Source organism: Physeter macrocephalus, chromosome 16, assembly GCF_002837175.3.
Source record: "Physeter macrocephalus isolate SW-GA chromosome 16, ASM283717v5, whole genome shotgun sequence".
NCBI lineage: Eukaryota > Metazoa > Chordata > Mammalia > Artiodactyla > Physeteridae > Physeter > Physeter macrocephalus.
The window spans coordinates 9,006,973-9,030,751 of NC_041229.1; the positions used below are offsets into that span (position 1 = coordinate 9,006,973).

At 41.8% G+C, this 23,779-nt stretch overlaps 1 protein-coding gene across 1 annotated transcript; it reads right to left on the bottom strand.

The window, feature by feature from the left end:
- Nucleotides 1-3,797: 3,797 nt before the first annotated feature.
- On the bottom strand, nucleotides 3,798-10,379 carry PANX3 (pannexin 3). The gene is made up of 4 exons (XM_007117934.1): nucleotides 10,199-10,379; nucleotides 9,021-9,163; nucleotides 6,291-6,505; nucleotides 3,798-4,437 (listed from the first exon to the last, which is right to left on the bottom strand). The coding sequence occupies exons 1-4, from the start codon at nucleotides 10,377-10,379 to the stop codon at nucleotides 3,798-3,800; spliced, it is 1,179 nt and encodes a 392-aa protein (XP_007117996.1).
- Nucleotides 10,380-23,779: the final 13,400 nt, after the last annotated feature.

Consider the following 23,779-nt stretch of genomic DNA (forward strand, 5'->3'; position numbering starts at 1 on the left):
GAGGGGAAGGGGAGGGGAAGGGGAGGGGAAGGGGAGGGGAAATGGAAGGGGAGGGGAAGGGGAGGGGAAATGGAAGGGGAGGGGAAGGGGAGGGGAAATGGAAGGGGAGGGGAAGGGGAGAACCTGGTGAGGAGGAGGGCGGCTGGAAACGACTCCTTGAGACTCGCGTGTGTGTGCTTAGCTGAGACGTGTTATTGTTGAGCTAAAGACGCACAGAAATCTTCCCGAAGCCAATCTCATTCACGCTTCCGAAGCCCACCCACTGCGTTTCAGCACCACTTTTCCACACTTGATACAGACTGGCCTTCCCGACTGTAGGATGCACTCCAACGCATTGCTGGGACTGCTGCTTTCCCTACTTCCTTTCTTTATACAGCTCGCATAGATGTTTCTAAAGGGCCTGTTACGCTGTCCTTTTACTGGGAGCTGGGATTACAGTGGTGAATAGAAAAAAATCCTCTGCTCTCAGATTAGGATTTAGTAGGGAAGATGGAAGATTTAACCGGCACTTTTAATAACATGCTTGCACTAAGTAGGCACTGAGTAAATATTTGCCTAATGAAAGCAAAACTATGTTTCTGTACCTAAACTTATATGTATATAGCTCTAACTTTATAACCAAGTTCTGTCTAATCATCAAATAAATAGACAGTTCTTTAGAATGCAGTATTGGTAAATGAGCTGGGCTGGAAGGCAGAAGGCTTGTAGTAGTCATTTTTCTCCCAGCAATGCCACTAACTAGTTGAGTGAGCCTCTGGGTCACAGGTTTTTCCTCTCAAAACTGAATATAGTCTTTAGAATAATAAGGTGGATAGTTATAAACTGAAAGGTACTCTACTGATATATAATTACCGTTGTATATACTCAAAATTTAGACTTCTAGAATTGTATACGGAAATTAAGGAAAATACAGAGTTAAAACACTAAGTTAAGTAAGTTACTGGAGAAAAAAACTAACGCTAAAATAAGTAACTTACAATCAGTTCAAAAAAAGAGGTCTAGAGTCAATAACCCAGGTACTTCATTTCTGGAATTGTAAGAACAGTGACAAGAGTCTTGACAAAATGGTTTTAACACAGAGAGAAAGATTATGACAGTCCTTTTTGTCCATTCATATTGAAAGCTGTCCTTTTGGAACTCACGGTTCCAGTATGCTTTTACAAACATACTCAAGGCAACCATATAGATTCATTTTTGGAAATTGCTAGGAATACTTTCAGTTTACAAAAATCCATAATCATGCCTTTCATACTATAGACTGGCACTTTACCTTGGAACCTGAATATAGGTAGTTCTGATTGGCAGATTTTCTTTCTTTCTTCTTCTTCTTTTTTTAACCCTTATTTGCTAACTGCCTGATCTATTTGCTGTTCAGTTGTATTTTGTCCTTGCAGGCTTTATTTCATTAGAAACATTTCCTTACAATTTCTAAAACATTTCATGCAAAATTTAGAAAATACAGTGCAAAGAATATTTTTTAAAATTCATAATGCCACACGAAATGAATCACTTTTAACATGTATGTTTAATTTTTTATTGAAGTATGGTTGATTTACAATATTAGTTTCAGGTGTACAGCATAGTGATTCAGTATTTTTGCAGATTATACTCCATTGAAAGTTATTACAAGATAATGGCTGTGATTCCCTGTGCTAGACAATATATCCTTGTTGCTTATCTATTTTATATGTAGTAGTATGTATGTTTAATATTTTAACGCATTTTATATAGGTTAGATCATACCGAACATAATGTTTCCTCTTTTGTTCACTTACCATTATCATAGTCATTTTGTAGTGCTATTATAAGTTCTTTATAAATGTTATTTTAGATGGCTGCTTAATATTCCAGGTATGGCATAATAATTTTACATAATTATTTACTTCCAATTATTTCCAATTACTTTCAATTATTTATTTACTTGACTTTTTGGTCATCAATTGCTGTGAAGTGCATGTTTGTGCACAAAGCTTTTTCAATACAGGGTATTTTAGTGGCTGGTTCTGTGTTCTCCAGACAATGGAATGTTCCTGAGCAACTCATTCACTATGTATTCAGAAGAATATTTATTTATTAGTGCCTATGATGACACAGCCTTTAGGAAACTTATTTAAGAGGAAAAGACAAATACATGGGCTATATTAATATTATTAATATTATTAAGTGTAATAAGTTTTATCTCAGAGGTAGGTATTGGATGATATGGCAGCACCTAGTTAGGGAAGGAGGGAGGAGATTGGGAAGGCTTCTTGAAGGGAATATGCCTGGGCAGATTTTGAAGGAGAGCTAGCAGTCGGCCCAGTGAAGAACAGAGGAGGGCATCTTGGGCAGTGGGGACAGCATATTCACAGGCTCAGCATCGTGAGAAGTGTGGGAACTGCAAGTTGTTGATCAGAGTGGAAGATGTATGTGGACAGAGGCAAGAGGAGAGACTGAAGGAGCAGGCAGGATTTGGACTGTGAAGGTCTTGTGCACCAACTGAAGAGTGAGGCTTTTACCAAGTGACAACAGGAAGCCATTGATGAATATCGGTATATAGACTCCTTTGCTTGTTTTAGGTAAACTTATCTGAATTTGTCTAACTTCTCTACTTATCTATATGAAGAGGGGTCTAAATGACTTATGCAAAAATTCTGAAGAAATACATAATGTGCAGCTCTACAAATAGCAAATGAGAGACAGCATGGTATTGTGGTCCGAGCATGACCTCTGGAGTCAGATCAAGGTTCCAAGCATAGCAATGGGAGTTAGAAGCTAAGATGGGTAAGAGAGAGTTGGGGCCCAACAGCACTTTACTTTTTATCCTGGTTAGTTCTAAATGGTTGCTATCAGTGATTGGCTGTAAGTGGAGGTAGAGCATCCCGTGGTGTATTAGAAGCATATCTGGGCCCATCAAGAATTACGAAGGAGTCTGCAGCCCATAATCCCAGCCCTTGGTGAAGTGAGTCCCTGGTTTACACAATGAAAAAGCGTATCTGTACACCTCAAGGCTCCACCCACAGCTGACGCATGGCCCTGGCCTTGTTCTATGCTGTCCTTAAGCCCCAAGAGCAGACGGCAAATTCCTGCCATCAGCATCTCTTGGCCCATCTTGCAGGCCACAGAGTCCCTGGGCAAGGTTGGTGACTTCCACAAGACAAGCTGGGCGAATTCCTAGGGTTTGAGGCCACACCACAGGGTTCCCAGGGATTTCATATCTTTATTCTCTTACCAGATGACCCCACTTGCTCTAAACTGAGTGTGTATCCTACAAAGGCCATGGTGTAAATACAGTGAGAAGAAACTGCCTCCATTTAATAGCCTGTAGAAACCTCTCCCTTTGTACAATGTCTAGACTTTAATTTTTTTTTGAATTTTTTAAAATAATGGTAACTTTTATTTTTAAATTTTTTATTTTTTATTTTTTGGCTATGCTGTGCATCATGAGGGATCTTAGTTCCCCGACTAGGGATCGAACCCATGCCCCCTGCATTGGGAGCACAAAGTCTTAACCACTGGACCACCAGGGAAGTCCCTAGACTTTAATTTTAGTCTTAGTTTTTCATCTGTCTTCATATTAAGCTCTAGATCTAATTTTTTTTAGCTTTTGGACTCATCAGCTCCAACTTTCAGATTTGTTTCCATGTATTGATTATATCTTCTCACCTTTGGGATAACATAATACAGGATGTTCGATTCAGCTAAATGCAAGTTCAGCAATCCTAAAGTGGGTGTTTTTGTATATTAGTGCGTTAGACTTGTGAAGAAGGGGAGAGATTTTTACTTTCCATAAAACTTCTTGCCTCATGGTTTCTTAACTATGGATTTTCATCACACACCCCATGGGTGAGATGTTTAGGTTTTGAGGGTTCTAAGCCAGCCAATACAGTCATGAAATCAACCACTGTGTCAATGTTGTGCTTCTGGGTGGTTGTGTCCTTCAGTGCACATAGGACACTCAACCAGCTAAAAGAGATGAGCTCAGAGATGTTGGCTCGGAGGAAAAGAAGGAGCACATTGAGATCATTGATGGGACATCCCAGCATCTTTCTGCTGAGGAGGTCAAAAGCCGGGAGCATCTCATAGATGGATAGGAGCCGTTTGTCCCACCGACACAGCCGCGTGAGGTTGTATATTACCACTGGAACCAACAGGGTGTATATTGCTACACTGGAGAGACTAACAATCTGGAAGACAGACAAAGAGGTCAGCCTGCACATGATCAGACTGGGGATGTGGGTCTCATCATGTAGCAGCCCTGTCTTGATGGAACAGCTGAATTCCTCTTGGAAGAAGACATCCAGGTGGAAGTGGCCAAGGTATAGGTAGGTGGCTGAGGTGAAGAAGAGCAAGAGGGAGTTCCTCAGGAGGTAGGCGGCCACTAGTGAGTGTGAGCGCTGCTTACAGGCCAGGTACCGCTCTAGCAAGGGGAATTCAAAGTATCGTTCTTTCCGAGCCCTGGGCAGGGGAAGAAAGGAGGCAAGATTAGGAGGGACCATTTAGAACTGTATCCTGAGAGAGCCACGTGGGGAAGTAACAGCATCTGTGTATGCAACACGGCATTATTGGCTCACAGGAATATCTGCCTTCTTTGAGCATAACCCCTCCTTTCCCCAAAAAGAGGTGTGTGAGTGTATCTTAATTCTCCAAGACATGAGTGCAATGCAGTAAACCCAGTGAATGATCAGTGAATAATGAATGATCACTCTGCATTTCTGCCTTGCAAGGCAGACTAAATCTCTAAGCTGAAGTAGGATCCTTAAGAAGCATTAAGACTTATTAACTTAGCACTGGACTGGGATTCTAAATAACCACGTTCTGGTTCTTGGTCTGTTTCCTTTGTGTATGATATTTTTTAGGCCAGTTCATTCATTTTATAGAAATAAATCTGCTAACAAGTGTTCATTGAGAGCTGTGGTGTTCAGGTAGATGTAATCCAGTCTCTGCCCTGAAGAAGCTTGCAGTCTGGCTTGTAGGGAAGGGGCAGATGAAACATGCAAATAGGAAATAAAAATAATGCTAGTTCTGTTGCTAAAATGATGGATACAAACCATGGTAGTTGTAAAAGTTAGGAGAGAGACATACAGTGTGAGCTGGAGTGTTCAGAAACCTCTATGGAGAATATTGTCTTAGATTGGCCTTCCAAAGGTAGATAGGGTTCAGAAAGACAGACAGGAGAGGAGCTTTTTACAGAGGATAGAGATGTACACAAACCTGAGGCAGAATATGGTTTCTAACCTTAGCTCAGCTGTGCTCTGAGAGGGCCTGCCCTGGCCACCCTATTTAAAACTGCACCCCCCTCCACCTCCCAGCTTTCCTGAGCCCCTTCCCCTGTCTTAGTTTTCTTTATATCACTCATCCTCTACCATATAACTTTCTTATGTGTTATGCTAATTCACTGTTTGTTTTCCCTCAATACAATATAAGCTCCCGCCCCCCGCACACGCGCGCGCACGGTTCAGAAAGACAGACAGGAGAGGAGCTTTTTACAGAGGATAGAGATGTACACAAACCTGAGGCAGAATATGGTTTCTAACCTTAGCTCAGCTGTGCTCTGAGAGGGCCTGCCCTGGCCACCCTATTTAAAACTGCACCCCCCTCCACCTCCCAGCTTTCCTGAGCCCCTTCCCCTGTCTTAGTTTTTTTTATATCACTCATCCTCTACCATATAACTTTCTTATGTGTTATGCTAATTCACTGTTTGTTTTCCCTCAATACAATATAAGCTCCCGCCCCCAGCACACGCGCGCACACACACACACACACACACACACACACACACACACACACACACACACACACACACACACACACACACACCCACACCCGTATCCACAGCACTCTGAGCTGTGTCTGGTGCTCCTAAATGACAGATGAATGCTTAAATGAATGAATGGCTTGTTCAGGAAGAAAGCAGGAGACTGCCTAGGTGGAGTGGAAGGTTTCTGTCATTTAGTTGTTCGACAGAAGTCTGAGGAAGTAGTTGATGACAGTGTGTGGAGAGCCTAGGAAAAGTATTTGGGAGAATTGGGATGTTTTTTCTGTAGGCCTGGGAGGAGCTATTCAGGGTTCTGAAAAAGTGGTCTTTCAGAGGTTAACCCCTTTGTGACTCAGTGGAGTCACCTATAAACTGGAGGCAGAGTTCTTTCCCTCTCCCTGTACAGAGATGATAGAAAGTCAATGTGGTGACGTGTTAAGAACGTTGAATTCTCGAGAAGGATGGCGCAGAGGATAGTTTAAAGATTACTCTGCAAGATCCCATTTTAGGGCTCGACCGCATCTTTCAGAAAGCAGTGGAGGAGACAACTCACTTCTCCAGCTCATCCCAGAACGCGTGCGGGTCCGAGCCTTCCTGCCGGATCTTCAGCATGTGCTGCACCAAGCGGATGGCGCGATTGTAGGATTTGTCCAGCTCGCTGATGATGAACAGCAGATCTGAGCTGAGGGCCGGCACGGCTGCATACTGCCACAGCAGAACCGGCAGGTACATGGCCACGGCCAGGGCCAGCAGGGAGTAGGGGAGGGCCTGCAGGGTGAGAGCGAGCTGAGGAGGGAGGCCCAGGGCACCCAGACCTTGCAACCTTGCAGACAGAGCGCTGAGTGAGGGGCTCTCATTCCCCAGTTCCTGCCTTAGAAGGGGAGAGCAGAGAGAGAGATAGACAGACAGACAGAGACAGAAGGAAGGAAGGAAGGGAGGAAGGAAGGAAAAGGAAGAGAGCAAGAGGGAGCACTAGCTTCCTGTCCCCATTCTCCATGCATGTTAGCCTGGGTAGCTAACTAGAGATCATGGCCAATGGTGGTCATGGCATCCTAGGGGAGAGCATCTTCATTCTCAATATTCCACTTTTCTTTCTTTGACTGCTCCAGACATCCAGAGTCCATTAGCTTTCCAAGTCCTGCCAGGGGCCCCGGCATGGCTGACTTTTACTGCGACCCTCCAGAGAGGAGGTCAGGTCCCATTTCCTCCACGTAGCCTGCCCTGCCTTCTCTCGTGGGCAATGGCCTTTTCTCATCTTTGGATTCTTGGTAAGACCAAACTGTGCCATCAGGCACTGTCTTGGAATCCTTGGGGGCTATTTCTGGTCTGTATCTGTATAAACTGACATTGGGTATGCATAAAGCTGGTGTCCTCCACTACACTATTTGCTACCTTAGATAAAGGACTTTTCCTTATGTTTCTTATCATACTCACCATACCTAACAGGTTGGACCCACTGTTTTGCCCACAGTAAAAACCCTACTTGTAGAGGCTCAGTTAAGCGACATTTTTTCTGGGTACTGAACATGCATTATTCATTCTTCGTCAGGTACTATCAGTATCTCTATTTTATAGATCAAGAAACTGAAGCATGAAAATGTTAAGTGCCCGATACAGGGTTACATGTCTAGCAGGTGAGTGAGCAGGGTTTGGAACCAGGCAGTCCGATTTTGGAGCTTATTCCCTTAAGAAATACTGGACTATAGCTTCTCCTGAACCATAGATGCTTTTTATTTTAGAGGAGAGTTTGAAGAAAAAGAGAGAGGGAGGCTGTTTGATTTGTGTGTGTGTGTGTGTTTCTGAACTAAACAAGAGAGACAGGCTAGGAAAGGTATATTAGACCACGAGAGCAAATGAGAACCTTTTCACTCCTGTCTAAGAAATGATGTTTCTTGAAAATGAACTTTTCACCCTAGAGCTTCTGTTTCAGTAGGCTTAAAGTGGAGCCAGAGAATCTGGGCTTAAAGAGCACTCAGGCCATCTGATGATCGACAATTTGACTCTTTTCTGACATATGAATCCCCTCTGCAGTACTTTGAACTTGTTACCATCTAGATCCTGCTTGAACACTTCCAGGGACAGACACCTCATGAACTCTTTCCATTAAGTCTCTGGTTTTGTCTGGGTCCTAGAACTGTGGCATTTTGAGGCCCTGTAAATTGTCAGAACTAGAAAACATTATGAGTGACTTCTGATTAAAACTGTGCCTTGGGGCTTCCCTGGTGGCACAGTGGTTGAGCGTCCGCCTGCCGATGCAGGGGACGCGGGTTCGTGCCCCGGTCCGGGAGGATCCCGCATGCCGCGGAGCAGCTGGGCCCGTGAGCCATGGCCGCTGAGCCTGCGCGTCCGGAGCCTGTGCTCCGCAACGGGAGAGGCCACAACAGTGAGAGGCCCGCATACCGCAAAAAAAAAACAAACAAAAAAAACTGTGCCTTGGACATACATGTTACTTCTGCTCCCTCATGAAACCCCACTAGAATGGCAAAAGGGACCCAAAAGACATAATCCTTTAAGGACAAAGAAAATAGAACAGGAGACAAGAGTAACAAAATGTTGAAACCTGGGAAGCAGCTGCGTGATAGAAGGTACCAGCCCACAGAGAGGATGAGGAGTTCAGGTGGGTACAGCCAGGCTGTTTTCACCACAGAACCAGGAAGACTCAGGGATGGGAGATACCGGGTGTGTCTGAAAATGGAGGTGCAGGTGGGGCTGGAAACAGAAATATTGAGAAAACAGACCCGCAGATCCTTTCTGAAACATGGTGCACTCAGCCGACCACCCTTGTGGTTTATTCTTTGGAAACGTTAAACCAGACAGATTCTGAGCTTGGGTCCATCGAGGACAGGGGAACATACTGAGAACGGGGGTGAGCTGAATGAGTAGTGAATGCTGACACCCACGGCTGAGTTCCCAGAGGGTTGGCAGACGAGCTTGATACCAACTGCATGCTGCCCCCTCCGCCCAAATTAGGGATTGAATGATTCTTCTTGGGAAAACTGACCAGCCCAGAATATCAGATTGCAGATACTAATATCTGGGGTTTTCCCAATGAAATGGCCCAAAGGGATTACTTTGAACTGACAGCCTCAGCCCTAGGCACAAAACTTCCAATCAGCTAAAAGTGGATGAGCAAATATGACCAGATATTTGAAGAATGTCTGAGACGTGAAAGTTAATGACCAAAATAAAAAAGCAGAGGCAGGCAGGAGAAAACCTCTCGATGCAGTTCTGCCCCCCTCCACCCAGCCGTGAGGCAGGCTTGACAGAGCCCCTGCCACTTTACCTTGTGAGGCCAGAGGGATTTCGTCTTGTACCGGCCAGTCTCATCCTGTTCGTGGTGAACCAGTGAGTCCCAACAGGAACTGTCCACGTAGGCAACCTGCCGGATGCTGAAGTTACTGGGACAGAAGCAGCTGATGGGAGACCCTGGAACAGGAACACAGTTTTGAGGCAGCCCTGAGTTGGGGTGGAGGAATGGGGACCCAGGGGACAATCAGCTAAGAGCTTTCTGGCCATTTCTGAATCTGGCAGGCACTGTCTTTTTCCCAGGCCCTAGGTTTCTGGGTCTGCACTGTGGGTGAATGAAGAGGCAGTGCGAGGCTGACACACCTCCCTGGGAAAGGTGGTGAGCTCAGCACACAGCCAGAAAAGAAAGCCAGCAATCCCAGTTCTCGGGAAAGTCCACGTTGTCTTTAATAGAGGTGGCAGGGCTTCCCTGTTGGCGCAGTGGTTGAGAGTCTGTCTGCCGATGCAGGGGACACGGGTTCGTGCCCTGGTCCGGGAAGATCCCACATGCCACGGAGCGGCTGGGCCCGTGAGCCATGGCCGCTGGGCCTGCGCGTCCGGAGCCTGTGCTCCGCGACGGAAGAGGCGACGGCAGTGAGAGGCCCGCGTAAAGCCAAAAATAAATAAATAAAGGTGGCAGATTTGCTGTGTTAATCTAGCACCTAGAACACTGGGTATACGTGTTTGCTAGTGCTCGTGCATGGGGCTGGGGCTCTTGGAGAGGAAGGAGTGGATTTATTCAGCACCTGTGATGCGCCAGACTCTGTCAGGTACTTAACTTAGTATGTTCTCAAGTCAATAATCCTCGAGGTGAGGAGTAGGAAGAAGACTCCAAGAAGATAGGAGATTTATCTGAAGCTTGGCTAATTAAGACCTTTAGAGGTCATAAATCCTGGAGAGATTATAGGATTCTAATCTCTTTCATCCACATGAAAATCAAAATAAAAGTTTAGTCATTGCAATGACACAGAACATACGAATACTGAAATTAAGACTAAATATTTTTTATTGGAAAATTTTAGAAATGACTTTCAAAGCCTTTTAACACCTCTGCTTTTCTGGTGCCCCAAACGGATGCATAGTCTGCCTTTTGGGTGATGCCTGGCCCGAGTCATGTAATCTAGACAGTGGGGGCTGACTCACTTCAGGCCCCACTGGGTCTTGGAAGCCACTTACCAGAGGAGAACTCTTGGGCAAATGCCAGCGACATCAGCAACAAGGGGAAGCCCACGGCTACGAACTTGACCATGCGGTCCAGGGGCAGTTCCAGGCGCAGTCCTTTGAGGCGGGGGCCCCTGCGGTCGGGCAGCAGGGCATCCGAGAGCATGTACTCCGCAGCTGTGTGTGCAAGCGACATGATGCCCCGAGCTTGGGCACGGGGGTGGCAGGAGGGGTCCCAGGAGAGTGGAGTCAGGAGGTGGCGGCTTCAGGCAGCAGGCTTTCAGCAGACGGTGCCTGCAGCCCCGGCCTCATGGATATCTGTGCGAGGAGTGGGCGCTGGTTCTCTAAATAACTGGCCAGGCCCTGAGCCAGGCACCTGGTAATTAGAGGGAGGCATAGCCTAGTGGGTCCTCGCTGGAGGAGGGTTGGGTGTCAGCTGGGGCTGGTGCCAGGCTGCCCTCTGGATTGTCCCCAAGCAGATGCAGTCCTGTGGCTTTATGCTGCCCTCTCATTAATAAAGTATTTTTGGTGGGGTGGTGGAGAGGAGGAGGGCTGTGGAGCAGGTCCCCCATGTAATTGGTGTGGAATTTGGGTGGAGATTGCTTAAATGTGTTGAAGGCTCTCACTTTGTGGTTTGGGGTGGGAATGGAGCCCCCAAGACTCAGATAGGGTTGCTGCTCCTACACAGTATTCTTTGTCCCAGTGATGATTTTTGCTTTGGGCCCAGGCTCTCTCCCAGAAACTGATCTGTTTGGAGTTACCTTCCCTTCCCCGCCTCTGGTCTTTTTCTAAAATGTTTCAACCATGTATTTACAATTTCCGTATAATTACTAAATTTCTTTTTTTTTTAAGCTCCCGTCAGTTCTCTAGAAAGCTGAGGAATGGGTGGCAGTGTTGAGTAGTAGAAAGAACATGACTTTTGAAACTTGGAGGGAAAAGTCTCCCACTGGAGACCTAGCAGTACTTGTGTTTTATCGTGTGCCTGCAGGGAGTCACTTTGGGCTCTGTATTCTCATCTGTCAAATGGTGTTATATTGATTGTACAAAACTGTGAAGACTGATGAAGAGTATTGTATGGGAAGATGCACTGTAAACTGTAAAGTGTAGGGTAAATGTCAACTCTTACTTTAATTTGGTGGGTTTGGTCAGTGGAAAAGCAAACACTGGGGCATATGGTAATCTTCTCTCTAGTACTGCCCTTAGACTTGGCAAGGAGGCCCTGACCTTGGCTTTCACACTGGTCCCCTTTGCCTGTGGCCTTCCCACAAGGCAAGGAGTGCATGGGGCCAAGGGGATGTGCTCATTCAGAGCCCATGCGCCTAGACCACTCTTCCAGCGCTAGGGATGCTGTAATTCCCTGCCCAGATGGCCCCAGCCTGCTTCCAGGGCCTGTGCAGGCCTTTTCCTCAGGTACATTCTCCCATCGGCAGATCGTGCTGCTGGCGTGCACCCTTGGGCCTAAGGAATGGCTCATTGCTGGGGTTTGGATGGAATTTAGAAGTCCTGAGTGTCCACACATGAAATTGTGAGACTTCTTGCAATGTGGGACTTAGCTGGGTTGGGAAGAAGGGATCTGGGCAGTTCGAGGATTCTAAATTTGAACCTGGCATTCCTGATCATTAACACACTCAAATTTGTATTAGACTCTGTTGCTTCAATCATCTAGATCAGTGCCAGGCACAGAATAGGTGCTCAATAAATATTTGTGAATGAATGTATGGAGCCCTGTTATAAGCAAGATCGTGTGTGTGTGTGTGTGTGTGTGTGTGTGTGTGTGTGTGTGTGTCTATATGTGTCAAGGTAGGCAGATATAGAGCATATTTTATTTAACAGTTTGCTTCCTTGATTTATAACTTCTAATCTTTTAGATATATGGTATGTGGGCTGGCACTGCCTCTCTCCCCATCCCCGGGCTAGGGGCCAACTCTGAATCAGAATTGTCCTGTGTGTACTAATTGCAGTGATCCAGGCCTGGCAGCAGGAGAAGGGATCCTTTATTTCTCTTCCCCATCAGCCTCTCCACACTCCCCTTTCTGTATCTTTTTATTATATGTGTTTTTGCCAAATGTATTTTGCCAAATATTATTGGTTCATATGCATGTATTTTCTTTTGCCTTTTAAAAATAATTTACATTTTAATGATGTATAATATACATACATTAATATACACGTTCCATAAATTTTCATCTGATCAAGAAACAGAACTTTAGTTTACACCCCAGAAGCCACATTCGTGCTCCTTTCTAATAACCATCATTTCCCAAAGGATAATCATTATCCTAACTTCTAATAGCATGGATTAATTTTGCCTTCCTTATGCTTTATAGAAATGGAATCGTATGTACATACTCTTTTGTGCTTGGCTTCTATTGCTCTACATTATATCTATGAGAATCCATTTTATTTCCTGTTTTTGTGCTCTATATAAATGGAATCATATGTATGTATTTTTTTGTGTCTGGATTCTCTGCTCAACATATTTCTGAGATTCATCCATGTTGCTGTGTGTGTCAGATTTCCATTCCTTTTTATTGCACAGAAATACAACAACTTGTTTGTCCATTCACCAACTGATGGACATTTGAGTTCTAGTTTCTGGCTATTATAAAATAATTCTACTGTGAACATTCTAACTTGTGTCTTATGGTGAAAATATGTATGCATTTCTGTTGGTTATATACCCATGAAAACTGGTGTATTGGAATTTCTGGGTCATAATGCTTTGCATATGTTCATCTTTATTCGTTTTCCAAGTGGTTATATTTATTTGCATTTTTATCAACAGTTTGTGAGAGTCCTATTTTCTCCACTTCCTTATGTTTTTGCAATTAAAAACAATCTGGCCATTTTGGAACGTGTATAATGACATTGGATTGGGGTTTTCTCTGATGATGAATGCAGCTGGCCACTTTGACCATTTGGAAATCTTCTTTTGTGAAGTGTATGTTTAAGTCTTTTGCTTGCTTTCCTCTTGGGTTGTATATCTTTTGAATATTGATTTGCAGAATTTATTTTTATATTCTGCATATGAGACCATCACCAGATATATGTTTTATTTATATCTTCTAGGAGTCTCAGTTCCTTGTTGGGTGTTGGCAGGAGGGCTCAGTTCCTCAGTAGGTGGGTCTCTCCCTACCTCCCCACCTCTCACCGGGTGATCCGAGCAAAACGGGAGCCGCCGTGCTTTAATGACCTAACCTCTGAAGTTTCAACTGCTACTTCTATTTTCTTCCTATTCAATAGAAGGAAGTCACGAAATCCAGCCTATATTCAAGGGGATGGGAATTGGGCTCCACATTTTAAAGGGAGTGTCAAAGAATTTGTGGAATATTTTAAACCACAATTTTTGAGGAAATTGTCCATTTTCATCCAAATTGTCAAATGTATTTGCATACCATTATTCATAATATTCTCTCATCATATTGTATTACTATCTTATTATGAAAAAAACTTAAAAATACAGCAAAGTTGAAAGAATTTTACAGTGAACATCTATAACAGTTAATTCTATGACATTTTACTTGGCTTGCTTTGTTATGTATCTATTTTTCTATCCACCCCTCTATCAACACATAAACCATTCAATTTTTTTTGGATATACTTCAAAGTACATTGTAAATATTGATATACTTCTTCCTAAATACTTCAGCACTCACATCACTAACTATACTTCAATATTTGTTTACAGTTTGTTTTTTTAAGGTAAAATTTATGTACAATGAAATGCACAAAGCTTAAGTATGCATACACAGATTTTGACAAATGCATACATCTGTGTAATCCACACCTCATCAGGACTAGGATGTCTTCACTCCAGAAAATTCCATTTTATTCTTTTTTAGAGATCCTAGTTTTCTGATGAAATCTCCATACTTTCATCTAATTTATCCATCTTCTATTTTTTTCATCATTTTAATCAGGGTTATTTTAAAATCCTTATTGCTAACTCCAGGATTGGGGTAATCTGTAGATCTGCTCCTATTGTCTACTTTTTGCAAAAATTACTGTTTGGAACTTGCATTGTATGCCGAACACCGTGGATAAAGGACCATAGGAACCAGAGATGTTCTGGATGATCCTGTCTTTTACCAAAGACGGTTCCCCTTTCTTCTATTAGTCATATAGGGTGAGGAACTGACCACTGAATCCAATCAGGGTCTGAGCTGACATAGGTCTGTGCTGGAGTTTTAGTAAGAGTCAGTGTACATTTAGTTTTTCCTATTGCTAGAGCCTGATCTCTCCAGGATTTTGATTGAGCCTGTTAAGTCTTTGTCTCTTAAGCTCTGAAAGACTGTGAGAGGGTCTATTTTCCTCTTCAGAGGATTTCAGTGTAGCTCGTTAGCCTCCTGCTGCATTTAGCTTCTCAACCTGGCAAATGCTTTGAAGGAGAGACTGCCTCAGTGAGTCTGATCAGTGACTTTAATGCAGGACCCTTCCCTTTGTAGTGTATTTGTTTCATAATTAGCACAGAGTGTAGGAGATTTCATTTTGCATTTTAGAGGCTTTTAGTCTAGTCCACACAGCCCCAGTGCTCAGGAAATGTCCTGTGGGGAAGACTGGGCATGCATTTGAAGTCTCTCAAATTTCCTATTGTCACTCCACCTTGTAACTACCACTAAAAGCTTTGATGGTTCATTTTTCCCTGGCAGAAGCCCCTCTGCTTGGACCAAGAACAAAGGGGGGTTGGCACCCAGAAGCAGGAACTTCTTCCAGGGGAAAACTTCCTGAAGATTGTCTTCTTACCTCAAAATGGTTCTATCTCCTGTGGAATTTTAATTCATCTTGTCTTCATTTCTTCCACAACTTTCTGATATCCACAAAACATAGTTTTTGTAATTAACACAGCCTTTTCTGCTATGGCTACAGGAACAGTTGCCTGTTATAACATACTGAACTTTGCCTGAAAGTCTGTGCATTATAATTTTAATACACGTAAGTGATTTTATGTTTTATATTTTATGGTTTCTTACTTTAAAAAAAAACTTGTCTCTGTACCCCTAAAAGTCCATCAATGTGGCTATGTACACAGATAATACATTGTTTCCATTGCTGCAAAACATTGCATTTTATCTACTTGCTTGCCTGTTGATGAGTACTCATTTTGCCTGTACTCCTTATACCACAGTAATGCACATTTCCCCCTGTGGTTCTATGACAGAATTCAATTGGGATATACATCAAAGACTGGAATTTCTAGATCGTAGGGCAGCATATACTTAACTTGTCTTAGGTGATATCATATTGCTCTTAGAACGGCTGTAATGCATAGTTTCTTATATTTCCACATTTTCACCAACAGAACCATATAATTAAAAATTTGTGTCACTCTGTTGGATGTTAAGCCGGGGTTCTCACGGTGCGGTCCAGGAACCCCTGAGAGTCCCTGAAGCCCTTTTAGGAGGACTGCAAGGTCAAAACTCTTTTCACACTAATATTGGCAGTATTTGGTCTTTAACTCTCATTCTTGCATGAATGTAAACTTTTCTGGAGGCTACATGATATGTGATTTTTCAATGGGTTGAATGTAGAGGCAGATATGAGATTCCATCTGTGTTTGTTTGTTTTTTTTCCTCCCGTTGCGGAGCACAGGCTCCGGACGCGCAGGCTCAGCGGCCATGGCTCACGGGCCCAGCCGCTCCGCGGCATGTGGGATCTTCCTGGACCGGGGCACGAACCCGTGTCCCCTGCATCGGCAGGCGGACTCTCAACCACTGCGCCACCAGGGAAGCCCACAAAGGACAATTTTAATACAAGGCACAATGTCTATGGTTGAACCAACCAACCCCATTACAAATACTGCAACTACCAGCAGGAGCTGATGAGATATGATGACACGGATGTCATGGGTCAGCACGTAACCCTCAGCCATGACAAATACAAGCAAGAAGTGGAGCTGTGACAAGCCGACCTCAAAGGAGATGATCTTCTTTGATACAAAGTTCATCAGTATTTTAGGGGTAATAACAGAGCAGTTGCAGAGGTCCACAAATGATGAATTTCTGATGAAAGTAGTATATGGGAGTGTGAACTTAAGAATTAAGAAAAGTTAGAGCAAGCAAGACTGGGCACCCCACTATGGTGCTCCCTGAAGGAGAGGGAGCTGGAGCCCTGGCTGCCTTGTTGACTCCCTGAGAATGAACTCTGTCCCTGCAGAATGCTTTGCTGCAGCCATTCTCTTCCAGGTGGGAGTCCTGTGGTTAGGTCAGGTACGAGCATCTCCCCGCACCTCACTGTTTCTTGTGTTTTATTCATCTCACTACTGCTAATGTTTGTTAGTAGTCAGACCATGTGGGCAGTGTTTCAGAGACCAGCCGGGTTAGAGGAAATGGGCAAGGCCTGGAGTTTTTACTGCCTACAACTTCATACATTTAGAGTTAAAAATCTGTTTCTTGGACATGCATTTTGCTTCAGAATTTTAATCTCTCTTTTTGTACAGTAAATTCCAAAATAGTCACCAGAACATGATATTGTAAAGCTGACATTATCCCAAATCCAGGGAGTATAGTGTGGTATACTTATACTACTTACTGAATGACAAGTCATGTCCTTACCTATAAAATAAGAAATAAAAATATCAACTCCGAAGGTTCGTTGTAAGCACAAAATGGGATAATGCATATGGAAATATTTTTTCAAATGCTCAGTTGCTATAGAAATGTGAATTGTCATTAGGCATCTGGAAATTGTCCTTAGTTTTCACCTGGACTTGAAGCTCTGTGATTTAACTCAACAGGTATCTTCCTACTTTGGGGAGGTTAATTACCAGCTAAATTGGAGGGCAGTAGTTGGGGTGAGAGCATCACGTGGTGGTTCCTGAGAAACCATTCCAAAAAGGAGTATAATCTGCACCCCGATAGGCCATGCATATCAGTGTTAATGGAGCTTGACTAATTGAATTTTAATGCACCAGATGTAAAAGAAGACCATGAAGAAACTGTGTTTTAGGTGCCTGTATGTGGCCTGTGTGTGGCATGGCTCAAGGTAGCCAAAGAAGAAGGAAAAGAATAAATAACAAGGGATTATACACACCCACGAAACACATGCATGTTATCACAGTTATGTATTTGTGAAAAATTGTATATATGCTTGTGGGCATATGTATTGAAAATAAAAGATGAAGTAGGATATAGCACTTTATGTATTTATGCCAACAACTAGGTTTGCTTTGCATATGAAATTGAATCCAACAAATTGGTAATTGGGCTTAAGTCCTATGATTGCTGAAAAGCCAGCATCTCTGACTGTAGACTGAAGGCACTGTTCTACTAAAGACAGATTAAATTATAGCAACTGAGAGTTTTGTAGCTTGAAAAACTGGGGTATCAGAAAAATTTTGTAGTTTAACAAATTGGGCAAATTAGGCTTGGAATGTAGTTTATTCTGAATAAAATAAGGGAATTAAGAAAAAAAGATGAGATCTATTGCTCCTTTTGTGCTCAGAGGAGCTCAGGAAAATTCAGGTTAGGTCAGGTTAGAAGTAGGTGGAACTAGAAATAGAATATGACATTCACAGATCAAAAGAGAATGATTTAAGTGGGGAACCAGACTCCCCTCTGCTCTGTGCCCTTTATATTGGGGTCCCAAGAAGTCTGTCTGTCCTTGAATTCCTTTTCTCATGTCACATTCTATCCCTGAAATTGGAGTATGTGGAAATATTAAGAAGAGGCACATAGAAAACCATGGGGACAATATCTACTCTGGGAAAAAGTAAAATGGAGCAAGTAAGGAAATGTAATCATAGTACAGTAAACGTTAAATGTTGAGAAATGAAAATTGTGATGTACCCATATTGGGAGGAAAGGAGAGGAGAACTGAGGATGGGGAATGTAAGAGACCTAAATCCCAATCAAATTGAATTGGCGGTAATTCCCTAAGCAAATAATGGTAAAATAACTATTATGAGTTAGCTATTATTCTAGGCCATAAATCAATGAATTATGTTTAAATTAGATGAATCAACAAATAGCATTATAAACATATTATTTAGAAACCCTGATTCTAATCTTTGCTGTGTAACCCTGAGCAAATGTTTTGACTATTTGAAGCCCCAACTTTTTCAGCTACAAGTTGGGAATTATTACACAGCTACTTCATAGGATTGTGAATTTTAAATTACTACAGTACCTGAAAAAATACTAAGTTTCAGTAAATTTAGACTGTTGTGTTATTATTATTATTTACATGTTTCTATAATGGTACTTAAGCAAGGCACTATTATCTCCATCTGCAGTGGCAAAGGACTCAAATTTCAGACATGCTTGCTAGAAGCATGGATCTTTACCACTGGGAATCTAAACTGACAGACATCTCAGAATCTGAGATGTACTTCCTAAAATAAAAATAATTTAAATTCTAGCTACTTTAGTTGCCTAACTTATATAATTAATGCTATTTGCATAATTCAGTAGAGTTTATGCATTCTTTTCACAAGTTTAAATCTTTTAATCCTCATAAAAATCTTGGAGGCAGATTGTATTTATTAGCAAGAACTATAATATATATATTTTTTAATTGGTGAAGAAACTCATGTGTAGATAGATGAAGAGATTTGTTCAAAGTCACAGAACTAAAAGAGGTGACTTGGAACTTGAACCTGAAGATTCTGTGCTTTTTTTCTTTGCCTCTAGTTAATGATTCTCAATGTGTGGTCCCCAGACCAGCATCATCAGCACTGCCCGGGAACTTACAAATCCTTGGGCCCCACCCCCAGACCTGTTGGAAGCTCTGGAGATGAGGCCTGACAATCTGAGTCTTAACAGCTTTTCTAGGTGACTCTGATGTACATTAATATTTGAGAACCACTGCTCTAGTTTGCAGTCTTTTAAATCTGTACACCTGTGTCTCTCAGGCATGTTGTTTTACTCTTGCTGTCTTATTATCAGTATGGCATAGGGAAAAAGAGGAATACTGCATTATTGTTTTCATTTTCTAGGAAACAGAAGCTCAAGGAGTTACTCAAGTTACCCAAGGTCACATAGCTAGCAAGAGGCAGACCTGGGCATGACCTAGAACCCAGGACTTCTGACACCAGCCCATCCTGTCCTCTCGGTAACATGCTGTTTTGCTATAACATACTTTTGCGTAGGACTTTATTTTTTCAAAGTAAAATAGGTTTACTGAATTTCTGGGGATAAATGGGATCTTATTGCTGTATTTCATAAGCATTTTTTAAGATTTCAAAAGCAATATATGTGCATGAAGAAATGAGAAAATATAAGTAAATAAGAAAAAGTGAGAAATTAAAAACACCGTATTTCCTCTACATTCTTAATTATTTAATGTGTATCCTTTCCGATATTTTTGTATGGATACATATACCTTTCTTTTTCTGAAATGAGATCATATTACATATATTGTTTATAGCTTGTTTTATTGGGCTGCCTTTTAAAATACATGGTTTTATATGATTCCCCTCCCATCACACACACACACACACACACACACACACACACACACACACAAAAATGGCACCATTTATTCATAACTACAGTTCTGAGTTGTGTTTCTTATCCACATTTTAAGACAAGGAATTTGAAGTTGAGTGAGAGGTTAAACAAATTTACCACTGTCATCCAGCTAGGAAGTGGCAGAGCCAGGATTTGTACTGAGATCAGACTAATTCCAAAGTTTATTTTCTGAATACTTAGCAGGGCCATATAATTTGTAATTCAAGTGGGATGCATCAGATTTGAAAGGGGTTGAGTCTAAAGTGCTGTCAGCCAAAACGGCACAGTAGGGAACTTCCAAAGTCCTTTCATCGACAAAAGCAATAAATAAACCGGCAAAAACTTTCAAAATAAACTTTCTTGGAACTCTGGATACTAACCAGAAGCTTGTAGCAACCAGGAGAACACAATCAAGAAAAAAAGCTTAATCTTGGTAAGACAGTTTTGTGGCATTTTAACTTATCCTTGCTGCAGCTCAGCGTTGGCCTTGAAGACAGCAGCTTGCATTCCTGGTATAAATGCCAGTACTGGAAGGAGCATAACAGACCTTATTCTCCAAGAACCGTGGTTGTTTGTTTTGACCTATCTGGTGGCTCTCTGAAGGATCATGAAAGGGCATGCCTCTATTTTGCCTAACCGGGACTCCTCCCGCAGGCTGATGGGGCTACAGAGGGAGGAGGCCACGTGTAGAAAACATTTAAAGGCAAATGTATTAGTCAGTGCGACCTGGGGCAAGGGATAACAGTTGGGGCAAACAATAGATTAACCAAAGATCTTGGGAGGAAAGACTTGGGAATGAGATGTTTTTGAAAATAAGGGCTTTGAAAAGAGCCCACGTATTCCTGGGAACCTAGAAGGCCACACACATGGCTAGGGCTGGGCACATGCTCAGAAAGGACCTGAGAAGACCCTAAGCTCTCACCTCTGGCCGACCTTCGTGCAGCATTATTTATAATAGCCCCCAAGTGGAAACAACCCAAATGTCCACCAACTGATGTATGGATAAATAAAATGTAGTATATCCATTCAATGGAATATTATTCAGCCCTAAAAAATGATGTTTACAACATGGGCAAACCTTGAAAACATTAAGCTGAGCGAAAGAAGCCAGACATGAAAGGCTGCATATTATATGATTCTATTTATGTGAAATGACCAGAAGAGGCAAATCAATAGAGACAGAAAGCAGATTAGTGACTGCCAGGGACCAGGGACGGAGGGAATAGGAAGTGACCGGGTTTCTTTTTGAGCCAATAGGATGTTCTGGAATTAGACAGTGCTGATGGTTGCACATTATTGTGAATATACTAAAAACCACAGTATGTATACCTTAAAATGGTGTATTTTATGTTACATGAATTTTACCTCAAAAAAAGTAAAAATAAAGTTAAAAAAACCCCAAAACACAAACACATAAAAAGTGGTTGCTCTAATAGCTTTGAAATGCATTTGAAACGATGCTTCTATGGCAACAGTTTCTGAAGTGACATCAACTCGGAGGAACTTTCCCTGATGTTGCATCATCCAGACAAGAGCCCTCAAAGGTTTGTAGAGAAAAGTCAACTTTTAATGAGCCCCTGAAGTCATATTTGCTCTTGAGTCCCAGGGAGAGTCTGCCTTCTGGGGCTTATTTGTAGTTTGTGATAATAAATTGTTTTTCCTCTATTTGTAGCACATGTGCTGCTGAAGCAAGCACTGTTTTTCTCTAATGTAAATTTTGTGCAGTGGGATTGAGGACAGGGATTGGGATGTATTAATGATATTGAAGGATGTAGCAAAATTCTAAGGGAAAATCTATAAATAAGGCACCACTACTTCTGAGATTTTGTCGAATATTGGCCACAGAGAAATATAATCAATCATTGATAAGTACTCATGAACACAAACAGGCCTTGAAGAAGATGGGTTTTGGCCTTTATATTATGATTTCATAACTTCTCCAAGGGGACTCCAGCACTTAACTCTGACCAGAAATATATCTCACCCACCCACTCGCTGAGGCTTTAATTTTCCCAAATTGAGATTTATTGCTTTGGCTGAAAGGTCTGTCTTCATTAAAATAAAAGTGTCCTTAATAAGGAATGTGGATCACAGGTGGTCAAATACCAGCTTTATTAATCCTTGAAGAGATAAATTTATCATATCCTTTCCTGAAGTCAGTTATATAATGCATGGAATTTAGAGATGCCAGGGCTGGGTGTCTGGAGAACAGAATTAGGTGTACATAGATACCTTCATGAAATGACATATGATTTCTTAAAATGTTCAGAAATGATTTTTGCTCCTCTAAACTCTCAATATATCTCAATTTTTCTTTGCTTTGGGTTAACGTATGGTTACTGAAGTGCACGATAGAAGTGTATTGCCTAGGAGGGATGTTTCATTGAGCCATGTTTACCCAAACAGACATTAGAATAGCTGACATTACCAAGCACAACTCTGGCTGCATCTTTTCCAAGTATTTGTACAACTACTACCTTCACAATGAGGCCTAACCTCACCACTACCTAAATTTGCAGCCCACGCCCCTCCCCCCTTTTTTTTCTTGAATTATTTATTCTGGAAGTTTTTTTGAGCACCTGCCCTATGCCACGGGCTATTTTAGGTACTATCGATACAGTGCTAAGCAAAACAAACAAAATCCTTGCCCTCAAGGAGCTTACATTCTCTAGTGGACAGCAATATATTGAGAATCCACGATAACATTCCCCTCACTTTCTACCATCTTTCCTTGCTTTATTTCTGAGCATATTAAAAATTGAGAAAAATGTCTTTTATATTTATCCACACATTTTACAATTTTAGGTGCTCTCCAAGTTTATATCTACATTGTATCTCCAAGGTTAATTTTTACACTTTTAGGGGCTCCCCAGTTTTCCATCTGGTATCTTTTGTCCTTCTGCCTAGAGAACTTCTCTTAATGTTTTTTTGTAGTACAGTCAGCTGGCAGCAGATTCTCTAAGGTTTTGTTTATATGAAACCTTTATTTCACCTTCAATTCTTTTTTTTTTATATCTTTATTGGAGTATAATTGCTTTACAATATTCTGTAAGTTTCTGCTGTACAACAAAGTAAATCGGCTATATGTATACATATATCCCCATATTCACCTTCAATTCTGAAAGATGTTTCCACTGAATACAGAATTCAAGATTGACAAATTTTTTTTCTTTCTGTACTTTCAAGATGCCATTCCATTATCTTTTTGCTTGCATCTTTTGCATTTCTGATGAGAAGTCTGTAGTCATTCTTATTTTGTTCCTCTGTATATAGTGTGCTATTTTTCCTCTGGTTGCTTTTAAAATGTTCTCTTTATGACTGATATTCATCAATTTGACTATGATGTAGCTTTGTGTGGTTTTATTTTTGTTTATTCTGCTTGTAGATTCATTGGGCTCCTTGGATGTGTGGGTATATAGTTTTCATCTAATTTGGAAAATTTTAGCCATTATATGTTTAAATATTTTTCTCTTTCCCTCCTTTCTCTTGCTAGGACTCAAATTACACCTATGTTAGACTGCTTGATATTGTTCCATAGGTTACTGAGGCTCTATTCATTTTTATACTAGTCTTTTTCCTGTGTTTCAGTTTAGATACATTCTACTGCTATGTCTTCAAGTGCAATGATATTTTCTCCTGCAGTGTTGAATCTGATGTTAATACAATCAAGTGATTTTTTTCGCTTCAGATATTATATATTTTTAAGCATCTAGATGTTCCATTTAAAAATATCTTCCATTTATTGGGCAGAAGACCTAAATAGACATTTCTCCAAAGAAGACACACAGATGGCCAAGAGGCACATGAAAAGATGCTCAACATCACTAATTATTAGAGAAATGCAAATCAAAACTACAATGAGGTATCACTTCACACCAGTCAGAATGGCCATCGTCAGAAAATATACAAACAACAAATGCTGGAGAGGGTGTGGAGAAAAGGGAACCCTCCTGCAGTGCTGGTAGGAATGTAAATTGATAGAGCCACTATGGAGAACAGTATGGAGGTTCCTTAAAAAACTAAAAATAGAATTACCATATGACCCAGCAATACCACTACTGGGCATATACCCGGAGAAAACCATAATTCAAAAAGAGTCATGTACCACAATGTTCATTGCAACACTATTTACAATAGCCAGGACATGGAA